At 38.0% G+C, this 16,470-nt stretch overlaps 1 protein-coding gene across 3 annotated transcripts in view; it reads left to right on the top strand.

Annotated features, from left to right (window-relative positions):
- Positions 1-14,596, top strand: part of FMO5 (flavin containing dimethylaniline monoxygenase 5) — a 35,368-nt gene extending 20,772 nt beyond the window's left edge. For 2 of the 3 annotated variants that reach the window (XM_023259065.2, XM_045033396.1), the window contains exons 6-9: positions 1,384-1,583; positions 7,172-7,524; positions 9,383-9,455; positions 12,108-14,596. In XM_023259065.2, the coding sequence (XP_023114833.1) occupies positions 1,384-1,583; positions 7,172-7,524; positions 9,383-9,455; positions 12,108-12,453 (972 nt within the window). In that variant the 3' untranslated portion in view covers positions 12,454-14,596. Of the gene's footprint in view, positions 1-1,383; positions 1,584-7,171; positions 7,525-9,382; positions 9,456-10,628; positions 12,037-12,107 lie in introns of those variants that run through there. The other variant, XM_045033397.1, reaches the window with a different exon arrangement.
- The last annotated feature ends 1,874 nt before the right edge of the window (positions 14,597-16,470 follow it).

Here is a 16,470-nt window from a genome sequence, read left to right as displayed (position 1 = left end):
TTGAATGTTTACCATATGCCACACCCTTTGCAAAAACACTAATTCTGACAACAGCCTTGCAATGTATTATTGTCATAATTTTGTATGTAGGGAGCCTTTTAATTGAGACTCTGAGCATTTATAGGACTCATATACTTTTATAACAAAAGTTATACAGACTGCACATAAAGCTGTGTGATTCCTAGGACCATGCATACTCTTTACACTACGATATGTCAAAGTGCTCAATAATGAGAGCCCATGCGGTTACCATCAGTGAGAAGGTATGTGTAAAGTACATTATCATCCCTCTGTAGACAGGTCACCGTTTTATGGAAGAGCTTAGACAAAAGACCATAAAGCAGGTAATTACATCCCCAGAAAGTCTTGTAGAGAAGGAGGTACTTTTGCCAAGTAACTGAATATCAATACTTTATCAGCTTCCTGTTGTTTGACTAGCGATCTACAGTTTTTCCTTTAAGCAGTCAGTGAAACAATTCTTCAGCAGCACAGGATTTGGGGTGACTCAGACCTGAGTTGGATATTCAGCCCTTCCATTTACTAGCTGTATGATCTCAGGCAAGTTATTCATCTTCTCATGCATAAAATGAGGATAAGAAGAACTACCTCAAGGGACTGTTGTATTGATTAAATAAAATATAGATAAAGCCCCTGGCACAATCACTTACAGGTCATAATTCTCAATAAATGGAAAGAATAAATGGAAACAATGAGGATGATGTGTTGGGGAGACTAGAAGATGTGTATGCTAGACCCCCCACCGTGGAGGAAACACATTTGGAGAGACAGAAATGAGTGTAAAAAGTTTAATATGGATATAAATGATAAATAACAGGTGTGGGTTTGTTTTGGGGTTTTTGGGGGTGTTTTGTTTTGTGTTGGTAATAGTGCTAACAATGTCAAAGGCAAAAAAGGCTGAAGGTTTTGGATTAAATGATGTGCAATTGCTTTCAGCTCAACTGCTCCATAATTTTAAATGAGTTGGACAGGTGGTAAGTGCTAGAGTAGCTCAGAGGATGGAGAGAAAATTGTCAGCCAGAATGGTCAGTGGTGTCTTATGGAGGAGGCAGACTTGATCTGGATCTTAACAATAAATAGGCTTTGGAGAATTAAGAGGATAGGCGACTTTTCAAGGAGGCATAATGCCATTAAGCAGAAATGCAGTGGTGGTTCAGAGCAAGACACATTCTTAGTGAATGCCCTAATCTAATTGTACACATAGTGTTTGAGAAGGAAAACTGCAGAGAATAAAACAAAGATCGTGCAGGGACTAAAAAGAGAGATGAATGAGTCTGACTTAATCTTGAAGAGAGCAGGTGCTATCAAAGGATTATGAGCCAGAGAATGGCAAAAGCAAACCACTTTTTTTTTTCCATGCCCCAGGTTTTCCTCAGCACCAGGAGAGGGTCTTGGATCCTGAATCGTGTAGCAGACTATGGATATCCCCTTGATGTGTTAGTCTCTTCTCGATTTAAACATTTTCTTTTGAAGATCTGTGGTCAATCATTAGCAAACAATTTTTTGGAGAAAAAGATGAACCAAAGGTTTGACCATGAAATGTTTGGCCTAAAGCCTAAACACAGGTATGTTCCCAGGATGGGGGTGGGGCAGTAATAGCCAAGGCACAAGAACAAGGACTGTTGGCACAGGTTAACAGAACTACCCCTACCCATACATTAAGAAAACCCACAGATCTGTGGGGCACCTGGCTGGCTCAGTTGGAAGAGCATGCAACTCTTAATCTCAGGGTTGTGCGTTTGAGGCCCATGTTGAGTGCAAAGATTCCTAAAAAGAAGAAAAAGAAAAAGAAAGAAAATCCACAGATCTGAGATCAGATTTCTATTTTGCCCTCATAGGAGTCCAAGATCTACTCATCTGTAATCTTCAAGCTATGACTCTCCTTGACCTTAACCATTTTATTATTTCCTCAGATACAACTTCTTTTTAATTTTTTTAAGGTTTTATTTTATTTTTGAGAGAAAGAGAGAGAGAGAGAGAGAGAGAGAGAGAGAGAGAGCGAGCGAGCAGGGGAGTGGCAGAGAGAGAGGGAGACCCAGAATCCAAAGCAGGTGCCAGGCTCTGAACTGTCAGCACAGAGCCAAACGCAGGGCATGAACTCACGAACCATGAGATCATGACCTGAGCTGAAGGTGGATGCTTAACCCACTGAGCCACCCAGGCACCCCACAAGTTCTTTTTACGTGATGCCCAGTAAAAACAACAAAATGGGAGCAGAGGGCAGTGTTCATTCATCTATCCAACAAATACTGAACACGCGTAATGAGCCAAGCATTATAGTGGGCATGAGAACACAGAGACTAAAGACCTAATAGTAATGCTAATACAAATAACAACACTTTATTTTTGAGGACTTAATATAAGACAAGCACAGTGCTAGACTGGAGTTAAATACATTATCTCATTTAATCCTCATTACAACCCTAAAGGTTAGTACTATTTTTCATTTCCATTTTGCAGTTATAAAAATTGACACTTAGAGAAACTAATTTGTCTGAGGTCACACAATAAATGTCAGACTCTAAAAATGGATTTTACCTTAAATACTCTAAGGAGGAGACAGACAATAGAATATGATGAATGCATGGAGTGCTATGGGGGTATGAAGGATGGGAGTCCCCACAGTCAAGGAGGTAGACTATGAAAGCATTTCTAGAAGCTGATTTTGAATGCTTTATTCCCTCCAATTTTTTAAATTTATTTTTTTTTAATTTATATCCAAGTTACTTAGCATATAGTGCAACAATGATTTCAGGAGTAGATTCCTTAAGCCCCTCACCCATTTAACCCATTCCCCTCCCACAACCCCTCCCACCACCCCTCCAGTAACCCTCTGTTCTCCATATTTAAGAGTCTCTTATGTTTTGTCCCCCTCCCTGCTTTTATATTATTTTTGCTTCCCTTCCCTCATGTTCATCTGTTTTGTATCTTAAAGTCCTCATATGAGTGAAGTCATATGATATTTGTCTTTCTCTGACTAATTTTACTTAGCATAATACCCTCTAGTTCCATCCACGTAGTTGCAAATGGCAAGATTTCATTCTTTTTGATTGCCAAGTAATACTCCATTGTATATATATATATATATATACTACATCTTCTTTACCCATTCATCCATCAATGGACATTTGGGCTCTTTCCATACTTTGGCTATTGTTGATAGTGCTGCTATAAATATTGGGGTGCATGTATCCCTTTGAAACAGCATACCCATATCCTTTGGATAAATACCTTGTAGTGCAATTTCTGGGTCGTAGGGTAGTTCTATTTTTAGCTTTTTGAGGAACCTCCATACTGTTTTCCAGAGTGGCTGCACCAGTTTGCATTCCCACCAGCAGTGCAAAAGAGATCCTCTTTCTCTGCATCCTCGCCAACATCTGTTGTTGCCTGAGTTGTTAATGTTAGCCATTCTGACAGGTGTGAGGTGGTATCTCATAGTTTTTATTTGTATTTCCCTCATGATAAGTGATGTTGAGCATTTTTTCATGTGTCGGTTGGCCATCTGGATGTCTTCTTTGAAGCAGCGTCTATTCATGTCTTTTGCCCATTTCTTCACTGGATTATTTGTTTTTTGGGTGTTGATATATTCCCTCCAATTTTTATCCTTTTAAATGCTCAGATTTACTTCCTACAAAATAGTAAGTACAATGAGCACCCGTACACCTTTCACTTAGATTCACCTGTTAGTAACAGTTTGCTATATTTGCTTTCTCTCTCTCCCTTTCTCTGAAGATAGGTAAATCCCATCTATCCATCTGATTATATCACATCCATCCATCCATCCATAGATGAATACTACATATTCTTTCCTGAACCATTTCAGAGTATGTTACAGCCACTCTAACACACTTTACCCTACATTCTTTAGCATATATTGCCTAAGAAATAGGGCATTCTCCTACATGAACATAATACAATGATCACATGGGAAGTTCAGCATTAATAAAATACTATTATCTAATGTATCACATTCAAATTTCCTAAATTGTCCCAATAATACTATTTATAACTCTTTTATTTTTAAATCCAGGATCCTTTCAGGTATTACCCCACTGCATTTTTTTTTAACTTTCAAGTTTTATTTATTTATTACACCCCACACGTTGACATTAGATTCCCAGGCTCCTCCCCACCCCCATTCATGTCTAAATATACAGCATTGCATATACATTTGTGCAACATTATATTAACATTAAAATAAATTATAACATTAAATTATATTAAAATAAAACATTAAACATTAAATTATATTTTAAATAGCAATTGATCATACCATGCTGCTCCTGAAATTCTTCCTGCTTATACATTGTGTAAAACAATTGTTTCAGGTTCCTGCCTTTTTAAATAATTTTTAATTTAATTTTAATTAAAAATTTTTTGTTTTTGTTTTAATGTTGAGTCATAGACGTCCTTTCCATATTTTAGATTTTATTCTTTTATTGGATATGTCATTTATGAGTATATCTTCCCATTCAGTAGGTTGCTTTTTAATTTTGTTGATGATTTCTTTCACTGCGCAAAAGTTTCTTATTTTGGTGTAGTCTCAAAACTTTATTTTTGCTTTTGTTTCCTTGCCTGTGAAACCTATCTAGAAAAATGTTGCTAAGACTGTCAAAGAGATTACTGTCCATGTTTTCTACTATGACATTTATGGTTTCAGGTCTCACATTTAGGTCTTTAAGTTTATTTATGTTTATGATATAAGAAAGTGGTGCAGTTTCATTCTTTTGCATGTAGTTGTCCAAATTTCCCAGTACCATTTGTTGAAGAGACTGTCTCTTCCCCATTTCAGATTCTTGCCTCCTTTGTTACAGATTAATTGATCATGTAAGTGTGGGTTTATTTTTTTTTAATTTTATTTTTTATTTTTTAAAATTTACATCCAAATTAGTTAGCATATAGTGCAACAATAATTTCAGGAGTAGATTCCTTCGTGCCCCTTACCCATTTATCCCCCCCGCACAGCCCCTCCAGTAACCCAGTTTGTTCTCCATGTTTAAGAATCTCTTATGTTTTGTCCCCCTCCCTGTTTTTATATTATTTTTGCTTCCCTTTCCTTGTGTTCATCTGTTCTGTGTCTTAAAGTCCTTATATGTGTGAAGTCATATGATTTTTGTCTTTCTCTGACTAATTCCACTTAGCATAATACCCTCCAGTTCCATCCACATAGTTGCAAATGGCAAGATTTCGTTCTTTTTGATTGCCGAGTAATACTCCATTGTATATATATATACCACATCTTCTTTATCCATTCATCCATCGATGGACATTTCGGCTCTTTCCATACTTTGGCTATTGTTGATAGTGCTGCTATAAACATTGGGGTGCATGTGTCCCTTCAAAACAGCACACCTCTATCCCGTGGATAAAGGCCTAATAGTGCAATTGCTGGGATGTAGGGTAGTTCCATTTTTACTTTTTTGAGGAACCTCCATACTGTTTTCCCGAGTAGCTGCACCAGCTTGCATTCCCACTACCCCATTGCATTTTATTGTCATATCTCTTTAATCTCTTCAATTGAAATAATTCACCATTTTTTGACATAGATTTTTTTAAAAGAATCGAGCCACTTGTTTTATAAAAAGTCTCAAAATTTGGGCTTGCATAGTTGTCCTACCTTTACTATATTCAGGGGAAACATTTTTGCTACAAATATTTACAGGTTTTGCCTTCTTGGTAGATCACATCAGGAGCCACATGACATCAGTTTATCCCGTATTAATGATGTTAAATTTGATGCCTTGAATAAGGTGGCACATACCAGGTTTCTCCTTTGTAAAGATTTTCTTCCTTTGAAATTAATCAGTTGGGTGATAGTTTGAGACTATGTTCTTCAACAACTTTTCACTCATTTATTTCACCCAGTTATGGAAACTGTAGCATCCACGACTTCAGTGATTACAAAATGAATTGGGGTTTTAGAACAATAAGACATAGTCAAGCAAATAGGGTAAGGAAGTAGCATTCTAAGTACAAGGTCTTAGAATAATGAAAAATACATTTTGCTCTTGGACTTGCACGTAGCCTGGTTTGGCTGGACTATAATAAAATGGCAAAAATCAAAGAGTGATTGAGTACCTCTCCAGCCTCACTGAACAGGTACATTAAAACCTGTGTATCCTCTGCTAAATAAAACTTTTGAAGCAAAGACAGTCCAGAGCCATTGAAAGATTTTAAACAAGTGAGTAACCTAATAATAAATACATTTTGGAACAACTACTCCGAAAATGATGTAGAAGATAACTGAAGGGGAATGGAGAAGGAGGCCCTTGTAACAGTCCAGGTAACACAGAGAATAGATAAAACTATTCTGAGGATATTAAGAGGAGAAAGGGAAAGCCCATGTGAACAGATAGAAAACTCACAGTTTTGTGGCTTGGAAAACTATGTGGATTGTGGTACTATTTGTGAAAAGGAATAAGTTTGGAGAGAAAGATAAATGCTATTTCTAGGAAATATTACTTAATAGGCAGGCCCAGGGGATCCCAAGGGAATTCATAAAAAAAAAAAAAACATTTTGATATAAAATTTCAAATCCTAGACTGTATGTAACCTTGGGCAAGTCACTTAACTTCTTTAGGCCTCAATTTCCTCATCTCTATAACCTGGATAATGACACCTGTGCTGGGTCTTTCACTGAGTTTATGTAAGACTCAAATAAATGAGTGTATATAGAATCCATTTACAAATTGCTGAGTACATGTAATTTATTATACAGCTTGCAAAATAATGGTCTAATTCTAGCTCGTGGTGGTTTGAAAGTGGAAAAGAGACTCAAAAGAACGCTGATAGTCCAGTCTTATAGACCTATTGATATATGGATAGAAACTGTAGGCCTGTGGCCATTTCATATCACTGAAAATGTTACTATTCCTTGAGAAACCATAGATACACTCTTCAAATAAGACCATTTTTCTTTTACTTCTCCAACGTCTTCTCTTTCAGTGCCATCTAGGGCCCAACTTCTGCTCTGAGATCCAGATCTGTTCCAAGCTGGTATATGTTAGACCTTTCCCACATTTCATGGATAGACCAAGAGAGAGACCATTGACATATTGTTTAACTACTTCCATCAAAGTAGAATTTTACTTACATGTTACTAACATTCTATCTCACTCTCATTTCTCCTTTTGATCTGTATCACCACTCACAGAGCTCTGAGTCAGCATCCAACGGTGAATGATGAACTGCCAAATCGTATAATTTCTGGCTTGGTGAAGGTGAAAGGAAATGTGAAGGAGTTCACAGAGACAGCCGCCCTATTTGAAGATGGCTCCAGGGAGGATGACATTGATGCTGTTATCTTTGCCACAGGCTATACTTTTGCCTTTCCTTTTCTTGAAGATTCTGTTCAAGTAGTCAAAAACAAGATATCCCTATATAAAAATATCTTCCCTCCTAACCTGGAAAAGCCAACTCTTGCAATCATAGGCTTGATCCAGCCTTTGGGTGCCATTATGCCAATTTCAGAGCTCCAAGGACGCTGGGTCACTCAAGTATTTAAAGGTAAGTGACCAGACAAGTTGACTAATTACTTAATGGTATGTTTAATTATGTTTATGTTCTTGCTTTTAAATAGGTAGAAAGTATGTATGACTGTAATAGTGCCTGGCATAAAATTAGTGCTCAAAAATTATTCTTGAGTGAATATAAAGTAATAATTTATAACCATAGACATATATTGGAATCTCCTGGAAAATCTTGCCCCAAATAGGCATGCTTTGCCTGGTGATCTTTATTTTAAAAGTCTGGGGTAGGCCAGACATAGATCACTAAGAAAGTGTTCCTCAGTTGATTCCAATGTGCACTCCAGACTAGAATCCAGTCATCTATATTTTAGACAACTGATATATATATATATATTATATATATATAATATATAATATTATATATTATTATTATATATTATATATATATATATATATATATATATATATATATATATATAATTTGTGAAGCAAAAGTCATTATAGAGAAAAGCAAATATAGAAATGGTGTGATTGATTTCAGCCAAAAATTAAGACCTGGTTAAAGACTAGTCCAGAATGTATAAGATTCAACCTCTCAAATTGTTACTTTCCCCCTTTAACATCCCCTGTTTCAGTTTTGGCTAGGAGAACATGAGAAAAAACTTTAGGATTTGGGATAGTAGGCTCAACATGAATCAGGAGAATGATATGGCTTCTGAACGGCCTAATTATATCTAGCATCATTAAAGAATTATAATATCCTAGAATTTACAACTGTTCTTCTCTAAACTGGTCAGCCCATACCCAAAGACATATTTTACAAGTGAAACTGGAGTGCATGAAAAGGAGAGAGACAAGAATGGTTCAGGGATTTGAAAATGTACCTACCATTTGAAGTACAACTGAAGGAGCTGGAGAGGTTTACCTACAGAAGATAAGATTCAGGGGAGATAGGAGAGTTCCCTTCAAATATTTCAAGAATGTCCCATGCCAGGGGCAGCTGGGTGGCTCAGTAGGTTAAGCATCCAACTCTTGGTTTCAGCTCAGGTCATGATCTCACAGTTTGTAGGTTCAAGCCCTGCATCGGGCTCTGTGCTATCAGCACAGAGGGATTTTCTCTCTCTCTCTCTCTCTCTCTCTCTCTCTCTCTCTCTCTCTCTCTCTCTGTCTGTCTCTGCACCACCCCATGCTCTCTCTCTCCCTCTCTCTCAAAATAAACATTAAAAAAAAAAAAAAAAAGAATGTCCCGTGGCAGAAGGATTTGATTTGCTCAGTATCACTTCAAAGGGTTGACCAGAACCAAGGAGTGAAACTTTGAAGGTTGTGCAAAATCAGTGTAAAATTAAAAACAACCACGCCAACTGTTTTTTGTCAGCTGTTGTCATTTCAAGATGAAATGGGCTGCCTCTGAAATTGTGAAAAATCCAAACAGAAGAGGAAAGCCTTATCTTTCATAGGACTTTAGTCATAAAATGGGATCAAGAGTTCATTTTTACTTCCTTCTCTCTGTGGTAAAGCCTGTTTGTTACTGAGAGTACAAATGTACCCTGCCCTTTATTTTGCTCTTTATTTTTCACATACTTTTGGGGCCATTTATCATTTCCTTATGTCCATATTTCATTTCCCAATTGGAAGATGGAGGAGGAAGATATTGATTGGAAGACAGAATCAGAGAAATCTCTCCCAAAGAGACAGTAGAATAGAGGAAGTTACCGTCCTTAATGGCATCATATTGTGGTGGTGATAGGGGAAGGTGATCCAGTGAATTGTAACCTACTCGAGTACAAAAAATTATTTTGTATTTCTTTGAATTCTCCATGGCATAGTAATTGTTAATAGGATTATTGTTGTCAGTGAGGTAATCTTACACTTAAAATTTTGATTTTTCTCTTTAGGGCTAAAGACATTGCCCTCACAAAGCAAAATGAAAGCAGAGATAGCTAAGGCTCAAGAGCAAATGGCAAAAAGGTAAGAGAGTGTGTGGTAATTTCCTTCTTAGTTCTTAATTAGAGCAACATTGGACTATGTTTATCTTCCCCGTGTTATTTTAAGGATTTAGATTCTATTTTTTTTTATTTTTTTAATGTTTATTAATTTTTGAGAGACAGAGCACGAGTGGGGGAGGGACAGAGAGAGAGGGAGACACAATCTGAAACAGGCTCCAGGCTCCGAGCTGTCAGCCCAGAGCCTGATGTGGGGCTCAAACTCACGAACTGTGAAATCATGACCTGAGCCGAAGTCAGATGCTTAACTGACTGAACCACCCAGGTGGTCCAGGATTTAGATTATATTTTGAAGGGAAGGGAAATGATAGTTTGTGTGACAATAAAATGGGGAAATAGCACCAAATGGTTTGAATATGCATGGAAAAGAACAGAAAGGCATTTAAAATCCTATGATTAGAACCTGAAAGAAAGATAGGAAAAAGCACATGGAGGGAAAATCAGGTATATTAATTTTGGCAGGATTACTTGAAATGCTAGTGGAGCTGCCAGACAAAGGAAGAGGGTCAATGATTTAATGGGAAGAAGATATGGCCCAGTCACAAATCTGTAGGTATATCTACAAATCAGCACAGGTGAGCACGGGGCTGGCTCAGTTGGTAGAATATCAGACTCTTGATCTCTGGGTCATGAGTTCAAGCCCCACACTGGGCATAGAGACTCCTTAAAGAAAAACAAAAAAACAAACCAGCATAGGCTACTTTGTCAGCTGTCATCATGTAACAGCACCCTCAGGTCACAGCAGCTCATGGTGTGAACAGTCTTTGTGATTTGGGAAGGTGGTAACATCAGCTAGTTGCTTAGTGCTTGGGCCAACATGGTAATTTAGCAATCTGAATTTCGGAACTTGAGTTTATACACTAGGTGATTTTTATTTGGACAAAGTGGAAGTTGATGGTAAGTTCCTAAATTTTTGTGCAAAAGTTAGGGGTATAATCATTCCGGACCCAAAGAGGTGGTTTTCTTTCATTGATTTTACTAGCATAACTCTCCCCTGTCTGGGAAGAGGAGAAAGTTTTTAATTAACCCTGATATCCTTTCCAGGTATTCTGCTGTTTTTCTCCTTTCACTGCCAGATTTCTACAATAAATATTCTACATTATATGCTCTAAATTCTCATTCTTTGCTTCCTCCTAAGCCTCCTGTATTGTAACTTCTATCCTTCTGCAACTGTTCTCTTGATGGCCATCTATGACCAATTCCATTTTTCTTCTCACTGGTGAGTTTGGTGCTTGTAAATGTCTCTTCCTTCTTGGAGTGCTTTCTTTCCTTGCTTTTCTGGCAGTAAATATCCTATTTCAACTTCCCGCCTCTCTTTCCCCTGACTTATTTTTGCCTAACTACCTTTTGACTGTGAGCAGTCCCCAAAGATACAATTTAACCTTTATCGAGGGTCAACTGTGTACGCACACTACGTGTTTTATATGCATGGCTTCATTTAATCCTCCCAACAACCCTACAAGGCTGGTACAAGTGAATCCCTTTTGATAAACCTTTATGAATACTCAGCTCTTGACCCACCACTGAAGGATAAATGTATGCCTACAGACCCTTCAGCCAACATAACATCCATAAGGGGAAGCTCTCAAATTCTTTCCTGTCTTCACTTCTCTTTGAAACTAGTCCCATTTCAGGAAATTGCTATTTGACCATCTGTCAGTTCCTCTGAAATTCTATCTCACTAATTCTACCTCAAATTTATTTTCTATCATTTTTTTCCTGTCCCTGCTTTTGGATTCCTCAAGCAATCCCATCTAATCTCAATTAGTTTGACTTGGTTTTTCTCTTCCTTCCTTTCTGTCCTACTCTTCTTTGTTTTATTTTCATTATAGGAAGAAAAGTTACCAGTGAGCTCTCTAAATCCCACTCCTGCCACAAGTATCTGTTACCACATTTTTCCCTCTAAAAAGTTCTAGCTCTTCAAATCTGCACTTGGTGTAATGCCTCCACCTGGCTCTGTTTGGACGGCCACTACCTCTTGTGGGATAAGTCATCCCCCCACTCCTTTCAGGATTCCAAATTAGCACTGGCCCGGGGAAGTCCTGCTCTGTGGACCCCACTACCACTGCCTCATAAAACAATTGAGGATCCCAAATTTGAGAATTTTTGTGGTGAGTTTTCTCATAACATCAGAGTCTTCTCTGAATCTGCTATATTTGCCTCTCTCTATCCATCTTTGTTTTCCACAACATGCCTCTTCTACTGTAGGTAGCATCCACAGATATTCTATGCTCATATTCCACACTCATTCCTGCTTTATTCCTTCACTCTGCTGCTCCCCTGAGTTGTAACACTTTGCTGTTTGCTAGCAGATATGTTTTCCACATCTTTCAAGGACATACTGCTCTATTTTAACTACCCTCTTCTAACATTTCTATTTAGCAATCTAAAACCACAAAATATACCAAAAATCTTATATTCTCTTGTGCTTTATGTGTATCTATCTTCTATCTTCCAGTAGATTATAAGGTCCTTAAGGGTAAAGACAGTGTCTTTCCTTTCTTCTTTGTTTTCTACAGCTCCTAGCCAAATACGGAGCTAATAACCGGCAATCAGAAAGCACTGATTAATTGACTGAATTATTGACAGGCCATGGCTTCTGTCTTCTCTGCTTCAGGTATGTGGAGAGCCAACGCCATACCATTCAGGGAGACTATATAGATACCATGGAAGAGCTGGCTGATCTGGTGGGTGTCAGGCCCAGTCTGCTGTCTCTGGCCTTCACTGACCCCAAATTGGCAATACAGATCATCTGGGGACCCTGCACTCCAATCCAGTATCGTCTACAAGGCCCTGGAAAATGGGATGGAGCCCGAAAAGCTATCCTCACCACAGAAGATCGTATCAGGAAGCCACTGATGACAAGAGTTATCGAACACACTAATTCCACGACTTCAACAATAACAATGGCCAAGTGTATGCTGGCTGTTGTTTTCTTTGCTATAATTGTGACCTACTTTTAGCTGTCCCATTTGTCATTGCCCCAGTTTTCTTTGGAAAGCTGCATCTAGAGATGCCTTCAGAATCTGATGAGATTGAACAGCTCTCGGCTTCACATTGTTCAGGAATCTACTTTTCTCTTGCCAAAGCATTAATCTTCTTTCCTCTTTTCCCTACAGTGAGACTCTAGCTTTTCATTCATATTGATTTCCCTCCCGTTCTCTTGTGACCCACCACTTTTTCCTTTCAATAACCCCTGGACTATGAGCTCAAGTATCCTTTCAGTCATCTTTGTAAGTCCTTAGCTGACTTCTTGACATGTGGTATGTGCTTAATAAATGTTGTCAATGTTATGGTGGGGAGAAGTCAATATCTGTATACTGGGTGACTGCATAGAACTCTGCTTCTGATAGGATTTGATATTCTATTAGAAGTTCAATCTTGGGGCACCTGGGTGGCTCGGTCAGTTCAGTGCCCAACTCTTGATTTCAGCTCAGGTCATGAACCCAGGGTTGTAAGATCAAGCCCAGTGTCAGGCTCCATGCTGAGCGTGAAGCCTGTTTAAGATCTCTCTCTCCCTGTGCCCCTCTGTTGAGTGTGCTCTTGCTCTCTCCCTCTCTCTCTCTAAGGAAAAAAAATAGCTCAATCTTTTGTTTTTAATACTGTAACTAAATGTAGGTTTCCTGAGAGATCAGAGAATTAATGGTCTTATATTCATCTAAGATAAGATATATAAACACTTAAAACATTTTATTTCACTAGTGATTCACTAGTGTGTCTGATACCTCGTCCTTCTTACTCTTTTCCCCTAAGCAATCTATCTTTATTTTCTCAATGAAGAAACTACCTTCAACTTTCTATGCTCAGGGTTCATCCTAATAATCCAGCATCTGTGAATAGATTTGACTTGGCTGAAAAACTTGGGATTTTAAGTTAGCTGTCTGATCTTCTTTTGATCTCTTAGTTCCCATATTAGGATCCAACAAGACTTTGCCTTAGAAAATATGATCCATAGCTGCCAACTTTTGTGGTATGGCCTACAAATGTCATTTGTCTCCCCTCACTCCTACTTTCTCCTCTCCACTCCCTCACACACACAGAGTCTAAGTAGTCAATATTCAAAGAGGTTATTTATGTATTAAAACATGATTGATACTAACTAAATACAGGGGCAGTCTGCTTAAAACAGTTCTCTTAGGGGCGCCTGGGTGGCTCAGTCGGTTGAGTGTCTGACTTCGGCTCAGGTCATGATCTCACAGCTCGTGAGTGTGAGCCCCGCATCAGGCTCTGTGCTGACAGCTCAGAGCCTGGAGCCTGCTTCTGCTTCTGTGTCTCCCTTTCTCTCTGCCCCTAACCCACTCGCATTCTGTCTCTGTGTCTCTCAAAAATAAAATAAACATTAAAAAAAAACTTGAAAAAAAAAAACAGTTCTCTTAATGGCATACAATGTAGTTCTGAAAAACAGCAAATGAAAAGCAGAGACTCCCGTTTATGTCCCAGGACTGCTGTTGATCCTGTTTTCTCATTTGTAGAAGCTCTATTCTGTTCTTGTCTCACAGAGTTAAACAAGCGTTAGCTATTGGGCACACCAAATTTCATCAACAATGGGACTAGATGTACCAGCCAGGTTTGTATTCATAAATAAGCTGTCATGCAATACATTTTCACATTGCTGCCTGTCATATAACCAAAGGACAAATGTGAACAGCTAAAGAAACATTAGAAATTATTATTTCCCAATGTAAATGCACATAAGAGAACCAGAAATGTAAGAACTACAACTTGCTCCTAATCATTTAACTATTTGCTCATTTAACTATTTGCTGTTTAACTATTGGCCTAATTTACAGGTAGAAATGCCTTTTGAAAATTAGAGAACAAAGAAATGGTATTACTTCTTAGGTCTTTTTCCTTCCCTAAAACTTGTGATACTGGTGATTTATCATCTTTTAAAAACGGACTCAATATCTTACAATCTGCAGATTATTCTAGTCCAAAAGTAAAGGTTGCTTACTTCTTTTTCATTTCCTTCTTTTAACATATAAATTTGCCTTTTTTAACATGTAAGCTTATTGAATGGACAGCCCTTTGATAATGTAATTACCAGTTATCAGCAATAAGTACCCCAATTTCCTCTTTAAATAAAAGTATGTAATTATAACTTCATTGACTCTCTCATTTTATTTATAATATGCAAGGTTACAGAAAAAAATCATTGGTTAACTTGTAAACCAAGCTAAAAGTAAGATATGAATAGGAAACCAAACTAAAAACAACTCCAGATACAAAGCCCTCACTGCTGATGAATGTGTACTAATATTCATCACTTTACCATGCTTTGCTTTTGTAATTATGTTGAAAGGTTATATCACTTTCCCATTATATCACTTTCCCATCATATCACACACACACACACACAGAGAGTCTTATTATGCCAAGAAAGTAAGAAAGTGCTCAAAAAACAAACTGATGGGGGTATGTCAAAGGGATACAGAAGCCAACCTAAAGTGGTCTCAATGGCCAAAGGTAGAACAATCTGAGCCACAAAACAGATGACCTAATATTGGATTATAATAAAGTATAAAAAATATCAATGAATCCATACAGATATATATAACTGATTGAGTAATTTAATAAGTGGAGTAGAATAGACAAATTTCCCATACAGAAGAATTCTAAACAATTTATATAAATATTCTACCCTCAAGGAAATGGGGCATAACTCCCTACTCCTTAAGTATAGGCTACAGAGAGTATATTCCTTCCAAAGAGAACAGTATGGAAAGGGGGGGAAAAATAACATTACAGTGGAGAGATCTGACAAACACTGCCTCAGGTGCATGATCAAAATGAACATAACCAGTGAGTCATGTTGATAGTCATGCAGCCTTAATATGTGATGACAAGGGTACTTTATCCCTGTGGTCTTCCTCCCCAAAAATGATAGCACTGTCTAATCATAAGGAAACGTCAGACAAACCCAAGTTCAGGAATATCTTACAAAATAGCTAACCATGTTGAAACTATCAAGATCATCAAAAACAAGGAAAGTCTGAGAAATTGTCATAGTACAGAGGAGCCTACAGAGACCTGACATCTAAATGTAATGTATCTAAAAACAACTCATGATACAAAGCCCTCGTTGCTGATTAATGTGTACTAATATTCATCACTTTACCATCTTTTGCGTTTGTAATAATGTTGAAAGATTATATCCCTTTCCCATTGTATCATTTGCATATAAGAACATTGGATAGGATCCTGGAACATAAAAAGGACACCAAGTAAAAATTACAGAAATATTAGGCATGTGAGTGTGTTCTGGAGGTACCAGGGCCAGCACCACCACCACCCAGAGCCTGAGCAGAGCCAGAGCACAGCCACTGTGTAGGGGAGGGAGGAGGAGGCCCAGACCCAAGTGGGGGATAGATTCCCAGAAGTGGGATGACTGGATCAGAGGGTGTTTACTCTGTGTATAACAGTGTGTGTGTCACTGTGACTTCAGTGGCATTGAGTAGATTGTCAGGATTCAAACAGACCAGGTCATGTGTGAGTATAAGCTAGTGGTCCTTGGTTCAGGAGGCATGGGAAATCTGATCTAACAGTTCAGTTTGTTCGCAGAATTTTTGTTGAAAAATATGACCCAACAATAGAAGATTCCTCCAGAATTCTTCAGAAAGCAAGCTAAAGTAGATTGCCAACAGCGTATGCTTGAAATCCTGGACACAGCAGGACAGAGGAATTTATAGCAATGAGGGATTTGTGTATGAACAACGGCCAAGGGTTTGCACTAGCATATCCTATTACAGCTCAGTCCGTGTTTAATGACTTATAGGACCTGAAGGAACTGATTGTATGGGTTAAGGACGCAGAAGATGTCCAATGATTTTAGCTGGCAATAATGTGACCTGGAAGATGAGCAAGTAGTTGGCAAAGAACAGGGTCAGAATTTAGCAAGATGGTTAAAAAAAAAAAAAAAAAAAAAAAAAGGAAAAAAGGGTTAGGAAGATGGTGGTATGACCATGCCTTTTTAGAATCTA

This window comes from Felis catus, chromosome C1, assembly GCF_018350175.1.
Source record: "Felis catus isolate Fca126 chromosome C1, F.catus_Fca126_mat1.0, whole genome shotgun sequence".
Taxonomy (NCBI): Eukaryota; Metazoa; Chordata; class Mammalia; order Carnivora; family Felidae; genus Felis; species Felis catus.
Note: the sequence above shows the minus strand (reverse complement) of the source record. Positions and strands in the feature narration are given on the sequence as shown.